This window comes from Vigna umbellata, chromosome 1, assembly GCF_029865625.1.
Source record: "Vigna umbellata cultivar VRB3 chromosome 1, Vumbellata_1.0, whole genome shotgun sequence".
NCBI lineage: Eukaryota > Viridiplantae > Streptophyta > Magnoliopsida > Fabales > Fabaceae > Vigna > Vigna umbellata.
The window spans coordinates 101,168,007-101,178,981 of record NC_142165.1 but is presented as its reverse complement, the minus strand read 5'-3'; the positions used below and the strand labels follow the sequence as shown (position 1 = coordinate 101,178,981).

At 31.9% G+C, this 10,975-nt stretch overlaps 1 protein-coding gene across 3 annotated transcripts; it reads right to left on the bottom strand.

Moving 5' to 3' along the window:
- Positions 1 to 2,268: 2,268 nt before the first annotated feature.
- On the bottom strand, positions 2,269 to 8,948 carry LOC148206982 (uncharacterized). 3 transcript variants are annotated; one of them, XR_015783851.1, is made up of 7 exons: positions 8,447 to 8,948; positions 7,016 to 7,102; positions 5,972 to 6,163; positions 5,774 to 5,860; positions 5,604 to 5,675; positions 2,562 to 4,567; positions 2,269 to 2,452 (listed from the first exon to the last, which is right to left on the bottom strand). XR_015783851.1 is itself a non-coding variant. In XM_088105202.1 (6 exons), the coding sequence occupies exons 1-6, from the start codon at positions 8,648 to 8,650 to the stop codon at positions 2,621 to 2,623; spliced, it is 2,589 nt and encodes an 862-aa protein (XP_087961328.1). In that variant the 5' UTR covers positions 8,651 to 8,948; the 3' UTR covers positions 2,269 to 2,620. The 3 variants fall into 3 exon arrangements, 2 of the variants coding, with proteins under 2 accessions (XP_087961328.1, XP_087961329.1); XM_088105202.1 differs by having other exon boundaries at positions 2,269 to 4,567; XM_088105203.1 differs by having other exon boundaries at positions 2,269 to 4,567; positions 5,972 to 6,154.
- Between the last annotated feature and the right edge of the window lie 2,027 nt (positions 8,949 to 10,975).

Genomic DNA, 10,975 nt, shown 5'->3' with positions numbered 1-10,975 from the left:
AAAAACATAATTTTTTAAAGTAAATAAATATCGTATTTTTATTATTTCAATTAATTCAATGATTATAAAAACGAATTCAATTTAACAAAAATATTATTGATCGATATCAATACTGTATCTTTAACTACAATATTCAAATAATAAAATAGTTAAAGTAAACAGTACAATATGAAAATATTTTAAAAAATTGTTACTATTTATCATTATCAATATACTATGTATTAAAACTTTATCTTATATAAAATAAATAAATAGACCTGCCTTTTGAGTTGAAGAAGAAAAACAAACATATATAATAGATTTTAACTTATATACGAAAATATTAAATATAAAATTTTATAAATAATATAAGAATAGACATAGCAAATTATGAATAAAAATTAAAATATGGCATTTAAAAAAAACGCTAGTACATTAAAAGAGTTACACAAGTTAGTAAGAAAAAAATATAGAGAAAACATTCAAACAAATTTTTAAATAATAAACAACATTTAATTTACAATTTCATATTAAATGAAATTAATTTATCAATAATTAAATTCCAAATTTCTTATTAGAATTATCAATTCTTTAAATATTTGATTACAGTTCTTAAAAGTAACGTAAATTAATTCTGAAGTGAAATTCTAAATAAGATTATTCAATTTTTTATAAAACAAAAAAAAAACACACACAATTAGTGACTTTAAAATTTAAAGCTGAAAGCAAAAACATAAAATGATTAACAAAGGTAAAGAAGATTGAATACTTACACATTAACAAAAGATTACAGATGTAATAGTTGGAAGAAATGCCTCTTTGAAATATAGATAGTTTGGCAATATTTTGTTCTACATACTATATTAATCAAATTCAATGTGCATATAAAATATGTTTATTCATACTCGCTCTTAAAATAAATTAATATGCTATTAACTAAAGTTATAGGTCATTTCCACCCACCGATATGGGTAATAATATACTACTAAATTATTACAGTAACATTTTATTTATTAATACTCAATTATGTATGATGATTAATCATTGTTCATTAATAAAGTCCAAATTCAGTTATTAAGTTCTTGGTCTGAGTTATGGAAAAGTGTTTTCCTTTATGATAACGTAATAATAACCATGCCACCTCAAAAGCAGCACCTTAGCCCCACTCTTATTGCAATTTTCTCGTAATTGACCGATATTCTCGCGCTGTGAGACCATCTCATCCAATAAATACGGACACACCACATTTTTATTTATTTATGGATTAAATATATATTTAATTTTCAAATTTGATATAAAATTAATTTTTTTTAATTTTGGTATATTTTGATATCTAAATTTTTAAAATAAATGAATATAATCTTTTAATTCATTGATGTTAATTTTTTTTACATATTTTAAATTGAGATATATAATAGTAATGTCAAGTGAATTAAAACACAAATTTTAAACTTCATTTAATGTATTAAAAAAATTACACAATTAGATTAAAAAATTATATCTATTTTTTAAGTTTGAGAATTAAATTATTTTGACTATATTAAAATTAAAATTTGTCCCTAAATTTCGATACAAATTATGTCAAACTATTTCAATTTTGTATCCCAATTTTGTATTTATATTTATTTATTTAATTATAAATAACATATAAATAGCAATGCCAGAAACCACGGAAGAGGAGAAGAAAACAACTTTAAAAAATAAAAATAAAAATTATATGGTTATTTCTTATATAACGTGTATGAACTTGTCTCGTTAGTAAGAATCAATAACAATCGATATAAAAGTGTTAATAAAATAATTTGATTGCAAATCCAATCATTTTGTAATCTTTAAAATTTCAATATCAAATTGTAAAAGAAAAAGACTATTAAAAAGCAAATAAATTATACTCATACTTTAACTAAACATAAGGAAAAAATCAATTAGCTCGACATAAGATTAAGAATTTTGCTCAAGGTATATTTTAACACAAACAAATGAATAAAACTACTATAAAAAATAAAATATTAATTTAAAAACATCATTTATCATCTTCATATAAATAATTTAAAAAAATTAATGGGTAGCAAGGGCCACCCAGCATTGCTCATAGATCCCGTCCCTGGTCCTACTAATCCAGTAATAAAAAAAACACATTCTATACAAATAATCGTTACCATGTTAAAATACGAGTAACCTGCCAGTCCATAGCATATATACATTAGCAAAAAGCACAAGACACGATCAAATTCATCTGGATAATACCCGCCGAGTGAATGAGAACGAGAAAGAACGAACTCCATAGGATTGAAAATGGAATTCTGAAATAACTATCAACCTTTCAGTTTTTTCAATATAAGCACAAGGACATGACCTCTATTCTTGAATATAAACCAAATTAGCCTCTAAAAAGTAAAAACACAATCCGAATCTGATCTACACCTCAAATTTCAAAGGTGGGCACCAGCACTAACCAAAACACAGCCACCACCTGTAAGTGAACCCTAAATTTGAGAATTATAAGGAAAATGAATCATAAAAAAATTATTCTCTGAATTGAACTTATATATGTTACAAATGCTATGGAAGGATTAAACTACCTGCTAACTAACGCTGAGACGTTGGCCAGGCACAATGACAAAACCCAAGCATACAACACTCAAGAAGATTTATTCAATGTTATTCCACTAGGAAGGAACCTAATACGGCTACAACGTTTTAATTTGGTCAGAGCTTCCTGTGGCTTACCGAGCAAAAGATCCAAATAAACTGCAGTAAGTGTGGCTTCTGGACTGTTGGGTAATATGGACAATGCCTGTGTGATCAAAATACTTGATTTCTCAAACTCACCCTGCATTGCGGACATTACAGCAAAATTTGCATAAATTGTTGCTCGCGCCTCCTCTGGCTTGAGGAAAACAATACTCTGAGCGCCTTCAAGAGAAGAATTCTTGGCAGCAACGGATCCTACATTCACCTCTTCAAATTCGGCAGTCCTCTCTGGTTGCCATTTCTCACAGTCCTCAAGGCTGAAAGGCAAGTCAACATTGTTTCCCCCAGACAAATAAAATGACAAATGCTCAGCCGCTTCCTTTGGTCTGTTCAGCAAGCAGAGAGCCTCTGCTGCATAAACATGGCCTAGAAAGATGTAAATTCTGGAACATTCTGGAAGTTCTAAGAGAGATCTTGCAACCGATAGTGCCTTCAAAGGATTGTCCAATTCCAGCTCCACATAAGCTAAATTAGCAAGAACAGCTTGTTTAACCAGTTGATTTTCTCTTTTACGGACATTTTCATAATAGGATAAGGAGTTCTGAACAAGTTCCTGACTATTCCCACCCTTTTGTTCCTTAGCGTCCCCGTTTGCATTGACCTGACCTAAACCTACTCCTACTGAAAATGCCTTTGAATCAATGCCATGTAAGTTTTTAAGATTTGAATTCTTTGAAGGTGACACTTCACTTCCATCATTTTCCTCCACGGAAGAGTTAGAGGGCAAACCAGATTTCAAACAATTTGCATTGTTGGAATCCAGCAAGTTTAGAGCATTCAAGAGGCATTGCTGGGCAAGGGACATCGATAACTTCAGTCGCCCATCTTCACTTGGACAAGAATCATCCCCTTCAGATGAGTCCATATGTCCCTTTCCTGGAATCTGATTTTCCACCACAAGTTGCCTCCATTTTCCAATTCCAACAACACACACTCCTACCCCCAACTTATCTGATGGGAACCGACTTGATTTGATGAGGCCCTTTTCTAAAGCCATCAAACAGCATTCTGAGAGTCTGAGCCACAAGAGAGGTTGTTTATAAAAGACCAGACTTGCCTTCTGGAAACATCGAGCAGCAAGTATTGGCTTCCCACAAGCTAAGTACTGCACACCACAATTATAAATTATAAGGAGAGAATTGTCCTGTGAGAAAGTGGGTAGCTTTAAAGATTGATCCTTCCGCAGTGATGAGCAATTGGTTAATGCCTTTGAGAAAAATAAAGATGACGTCTGATATTTCCCAAGCTGATAATAAATGCAACCAAGATTGTTGTTGAAAATGCTTGAAAATGCTGTGTCTGTTCTATTATTTGATGCCATCAATAGCTTTACAGCTTTGCGGTGGTTACCACGGGCATATTCAAGCTGGGATTTCAAAAGAAGAGCCATTGATGAATCTCTTCCACGTGCAATGTTCATGGCCAGCTTGACTTCTCGTTTTGCCAGTTTCAAGTTCCTAGTAAGAAGCAGAAACCTAACCTTGTAAAGTTGCAATTTTAGCTTTAAATCAACAGTAGAAAACCTGTCAACCAAAGCCCTTGAAATGTCATTTGAAGATGGGCCCATTGGCCTTACTAAATTTTGTCCACCCATATCCAAAATCATGGCTTCATAATCAAGTGTATCCTCAGACAAAGCTCTGGATAGATGATTTTCAGATGCATTTGCACTTGACCCTAACTCAGAACTGGATGCATCAGTAGCTGACGCACTAATGGCAACAGGTGCAGACTTGGTAACTAAATTTGCAGCTTGTTGCTGTGCTGTGTTCCCACTGTCACCTTGACTCACACTACTAACACCAAATGCTTTTTCCAGATAAGTCAACACATCCTAAACAAAAGCATATTCCAGCTCAGAGTAGTGAACTTGTACAATTAGAGAAACTAAAAAACTGCTTACGTCAAATCTTTAGGCCGCTTACAAAACAAATCATTCAGGATAAACATATACTACAACTAGCAGGGTAAGAGTTCAATAAATTATGCCAAGAAAGTTTAACATTGTATTTTATAAAAGAAAACCATCACAAGCGAGTAAACTAAATCTTAAATTTTTCAGTTTAACCCAAGTTAAATAGTGATAATGGCGTATGGCTCTCGAATTGAAATTAGATCATCTCAGTTTAGCTCAAAAATAACATGCATAGAAGAAATTGGTATAACATTAACTCAAAAGTTCAATTGATTGAAGACTTGTCAAAGATGACAATAGGATCCGGACAAATGTTACAACCACAACTATTGTAGCCACAATAGTACCCAGAGCTGCAATTGTGGATTCAAGAAATTCCACTACACACTAGCGGCTACACAATAGTGCCACCATAGTGGCTTTCTTACACTGGTTGAGATAGGTAGCAAAATATACCATGAATTCACATTTTCTACATAAGGACCAAATGTCATGTCAGACATGCCTAGAGTGATAGGGATGTTATGTTATGGTTAATTTTGTAATCTGTAAATTAATTTCCTACCTCAGATGACCAAGCGTTAGATATTTAAGCACATATTTATGCATAATAAAGAAAAAGTCGAAATAGCTACAAATAAAGGATTGAGACACAACAGATGGACATATGACCATTGAAAACATTCAGTGGGCATACCCAACACTGACTTGAGAAGAAAGATTTAGTTATCATCAGTGAAACGAGAGGTTCATGGTTGAACTGACCAAGTATAAAATATGTAAAAACACTCACAATATTCAGTTAACAAGTAAACTAGCTGGACTAATATGTAAGTGAAAAAGAATAATACATTCATGCGACATGAATATCATGATAGAGAACAATGCATTAAGCAACAAGACTTGCAATAGTTAAAAAGTAAACCAACTAATCACAGTATCAAATAGAACTTACAGCTGATTTTGATGCATCATGGCAAGCAAGGCTAGCATCAAGCAGCAGAAGACAAATATGAAGAGCCGTTGTCTGCTTTGGAAAAGAAAACACAGTAGAGGAAAAACAAAGCAATCAACATATCAGGGTAAAATTAAAAACAAAATCAAATCAAATCATCTATGACATACCTCATCTATAGGTTCAATATTTTGAAAGAGCGGTTCCAACACAGACAATGTCTTCGCATAGTCATGGAGATGGAACCAAATGATGGCCTAAAGAGATTGAAATAAAAAAATATGTTTAAATAGGTAATTAAAAGCATACATTAAAAGAGACAAAATGAGAAATAAATGAAATTAATATAAGGAGCAAAATGAACATACAATATTTAGCATTGCCACAGAAGAGTCAAATTCATCTGAATACATGGTGCCAGTGCTGTTTGAACCTGAAAACTGATGCGCCGAAGCATTACTTCCTTTGGATCCCAAAACAACTTTATTCCCACCATTGTTAACTGACTCTCCTTGTTCTCCCAAAGCTAGAGCAAGCTCATCATTTTTCCTCTGAATCAACTCCAGCAATAAAAAATAATGAGTACAAAATTACAAATAAATTGAGCTAAGGCTTCAAGCTACAATTAATTGATCCAAAACAAAATAAATCAATTTTGAGAGTAAAAATAAAACCTTCTGTTTCAACGTGATCCCCACCTGACCACTTCACCAGGGGGCAAACCCGAGAGAAATGAGAACTTAAAGCCAACATAAAAGAAATCTGAAGCTTAAACAAGACTTCCTGATTTCTACACTGAACTTCATCTGATAAAGCTATTCAACAAGGAAAACCTATTCAATATCCGAACCCTTTTCACCACTGTTTCCTAACTTGTAATATTATTGTTGAGGTGGTGATATGTATGTCCAGTTTCCTCCTTTAAGAATATCATAAATAAGATACCCAAAAGGAGGAATTTGGGAATTAAACTATCATCAACTATACATACCAGGTTCAACAGGAAGTTAAATCTTGCCTAGATCCTTCTTCCAATGGAGACTTATTTCTTTCAGAAAATCATGAGAAATTATCAGTATCCAATATGGCCTCCACGATCTTAAACACTCATTTCACTGATTCAAGCCAAATGCCAAGACCATTCACTGACCCAGAAATACTTAAACGAGTCAGCATAAAGGCTAGGAAATTAAATATAAAAGAGCCCAAGCTATTTAGACTCAACTTCATTTTAATATTGTTAACTTAATATTGGGATTAGTGTCATGCAATTCCAGTTTTTAAATCCATAAAGGCAAAAAGAAGTGAAAATGGTTTCCTTCAAATATCATCCATGAAAAATAAAAGCTACTGACCATAAAAAATGTCAGTTAGCAGAAATCAAAAACAATGTTGAATTTAAAGTAGAATACCTTGACGCCATTTATTACTTCAAGCAACCTTTTGGGATCTGAACAACCGTCTCGGAAGAATTCCGCAATTGCAATATTATGAAGTACCTGAAATATTAGGATTTAAAACCTTAAACACTAAGATTTAGAAAAACAGATTGCCTTACACAATATCTAAAAAAACAACATAAAGATAACACAGCATTTGGCAGGTTACATTAAGTTGTTAACCGACCAAAGCAAGTCTTCCCTTGCTCATAACACGCCCCAATAGGGTTAGCAGAGAATTTTATTGCTCAACAAACATAATTGCATTCTCAAATGCAATCCACAAAATAACAAATTGAACAGAATTTTGTTATTGTCTGTGTGCATAATATGTAGAGAACACAAAAAACACACTCATCCTCTATGAAACACGCATACAAAATGATGATAAAGTCTCGGTATTTCTTCAATATGCATTGCTTTCGCAGGTATGCTTGCACAAATGGCTCTCAAACTATTTAAATTTATTTATAGCATGGCATATATCATCAATTGTGAGAATACATAAGAAGTGTAAATTCAGGAACAAAACATTTCTAAATCCATCAAAGGAAAACAACAAAGATAAACACGCAATATGTTGTACATGGCATGGACAATGTACACCATTAAGTAAAACGTTACAGCACAAAAAAGGTATTATCCAACAGCTTGCATGAAGTATACAAGTGTAAGCTCGTGAAACAATATGCGTTGACTTAGTGTTGTGTGTACCACCAGTAGCTATCCCGCTAATCACGTCAGCGTTAAGAACCAAAATTACACATCATTCTACTGGTATTTATCCGGCAAATCAGGTTACCATGAAGAAACTAAAACCAAAATTAACAAAGTGACAAACAAATGTTGAACAAAGAAATATTTCCTTATTCAGAAAATGAGCTTAAAACCCCTATCTCCGTTCAAACTTCCCATGTTGGAACCACTACAACAATTTCTTCTACAAGTTTTACAAATTTCTCCAAACGCCCGACACTCTAACTAGATACACATCACACAGCGCAAATGCATTCTAATCAATGTCCACTGCAAGAAGCTCGCAACACAACTTAATCAGCTCATTCATTTTCTAATAGAGGAAATCCAATCAAACCAGGACGCACATTCACATCTACAATCACAGTCGTTACACTGCATCTGCAAGGGCTCACTAGCTACAGTTCCAGCTAGGTACCAAAACTGAAATTCAGCTCATAAAATAAGGAACCGAACAAACAGATCAATCACCTGCCGCATATTAATTAATATAAAGTAAACACTAGCACCAAGCAAAGAAGCAAGAAATTAAAAACACGAAAAAAGAAGCGTCAATCAAGAACTAAGAGCACGAAGCAACAGATAAAGAAATGAAACGATGCCGGTTAGATCAGTATCCAGGAAAAATGGTAAAGAGAATTCAAGCACCTTGGGATCGTCCTGCTTCTTCTGCAGGAGCTGGTTCAAAACCTCGACGCACTCGGCGAACTTGGCAGACTGAAAATGCAACGCGGCATCTTTGGCGAGTGCCACGGCGACGGTGAAAACGCCGTCCTCGGTCTCGGTGCCGGAGGAGGCGTCGCGGTTGGCGGTGGACGACGGGGACGACGACGGTAAATCTCGGGATTCCATGTCGAGATCGAGTAATCGGATTGCAAATCGTTTTGGGAGAGGGTTTTGGGGAAGAGAGAGATGAAAAGCCCTAAAGTTGAGTGAAAAGGTGCGAAGTGAGATGAATCTGAATTACATTCAAAATCAAAGTAAAGAAAGCGCTGTAGTTGACAAATTTGAAGTGAGAAACCCTAGGATTTGCTTGCTTCGATGGTATCTGGTTTTCCTGTGATAGAGAGAGGAAAGAGTGATAGAAGGAAATGAAAACCTATTCGCCGAATCGGGGGAGGTTCAGATAGAAAGAGAGTGGAAGGTTTTTTTAACATTTTTTTTTTTTCAGTGACTCATAAATGGGATAAATTAAAATGAGCACATCATCATATCCGTTTATTTCACTTGTCTTCTTCATCTGACGTCCCAAGGGACTCTTTTACTTCTTTTTCTTTAAACGGATAAAAAGTTTAAAAAAACTCTTATACTTAATATTTTGTATTAATATGGTGTACAATGTCTCACGACTTTGTCTTGAAGAACAGACTACTAAACTCTCACTGCAAATTATTTTCATCAATAATCAAACTCGAAGAAAGTCAAAAAATAGTTATAAAATACTAAATTTACAAATTACCTTGATTAATTACTGTTAAGTTTATTCTATTAATTTGAAAAGTTCATGGCTATCAGCTTAGACATCATATTGTCTTCTTAATTTTCTTTTATAAGTTTTGTACAAGTTAGATACAAAAAATAATTATTTTCCTCAAAACTTCTCGGATAATTTCTCGATTTTTTTTCTTTTTCTACCTCCTCGGTCCAATTTTTTGTTTTACTTTTTCAATCTTCTCAACTTTTTTACACTGTCGATTTTCTTGGTCGAAAAACCAATTAACACTTAACATAATTAAATGAATATTAGACACATAAGTAAAACCTAAATTATAGTTTATTTGTGATTAGATTATCATTAATTCCCTAAAAGATAAAAATTCAATAATAAATATTATAAATAGATAACACCTCCAATAAAAAAGATATTTGTTTTTAATTTTATTTTTTCGAAAAAACTTGATTTTCGTAATATCTTTATAGGTACCTATTATCCAAAATCGACAAAGTTGAAAATTAAAACCAAAATATACAATAATCTATATTATTGATTACGTGATCAACAATAATATCTAAAAATCATAAAATTTAAAAATATTAATTAAAATGTGTTCCATATATTTTAGGTTAAAACACATTTTCATTCATATATTTTCAATTTAATATTCTTTTTGCAGCCATATGAGTTTATCACTTTAAGTTTTGATTGTTTTATTTTGTTTATGTATAGTATTTTTATTAACCCAAAACTATTCAACCGTGTATCCGTTTGTTACTCTGGATTATTATTTTCTTGAAACTTATCCTATAATTTGTCACGTTTCAAGATAAATAGATGGTATAATCAATTTGGTTAAAGAAAAACACTTTAAAAAACAAAGTGAACATTTAAACCCATAGAGAAGAAAGACATCTCATTTTTATTTTAATCCATACTTCAATTATTTTAAATGATAGAACTTAAAAATAGTTATTGTATGTAATACTTTTACATGTAAATATATTTTATTTTTTAGGCATTTTCTTTAATAATTGTAAAACACTTTTAATTCTTTGTATAGTAAATATTTTTCATTGATACTTTTTTATTTCTTTAGCCAGAATTTATGTACTTTTTGTATGTTAATATATATATATATATATATATATATATATATATATATATATATATATATATATATATATGGGTTTTCTAACGCGTGTACGCCTGTTTTTCAGTTGGTACATTTTAGCAATGTGTACCGGGTTTTAGTAGACAAAAATATCCTTATATATCATGGATTCTAAGTTTTAAGGTTAAGGGTATTTTAATAATTTTCATTCTCAAAACTAAAAAAAAAAAAAAGAAATCCCCAAACCCTTACTCACCTCTCTCATTCCTCTCTCAACCCTTTCTCTTTCCTCTTTCTCACTCCAATCTTTTCTCTGCTGTTATCCCTACCGTACCTTCAATTGAAAAAATCAGAAACACTTGATGTTAAACAATCTTACAAAAAAATGATTTTATAATGAGTTTTCATCTTATAATTTTTGTCTTATCTAATTTTATCCAATTTTCACAAGCATAAAGGAATTGGTAATTGACCTGGAAAAAATTCAGAAATACTCGTTGTTTAACAATTTCTTACAAAAATGATTTTATAATGAGTTTTTATTTTATAATTTTTGTCTTATCTAATTTTATCTAATTTTCACAAGCATATCAAAGGAATTGGTAATTGGCCTGGAAAAAAATCAAAA

Excerpts from the sequence above, each read along its gene's own strand:
- LOC148206982 (XM_088105202.1), bottom strand. The coding sequence starts at position 8,650 with ATGGAATCCCGAGATTTACCGTCGTCGTCCCCGTCGTCCACCGCCAAC. Across the intron at positions 7,103-8,446 it reads AGAAGCAGGACGATCCCAAG|GTACTTCATAATATTGCAAT; the intron begins GTGCTTGAATTC and ends CTAATATTTCAG. Across the intron at positions 6,164-7,015 it reads AAGTAATAAATGGCGTCAAG|TTGATTCAGAGGAAAAATGA; the intron begins GTATTCTACTTT and ends TTATTGCTGGAG.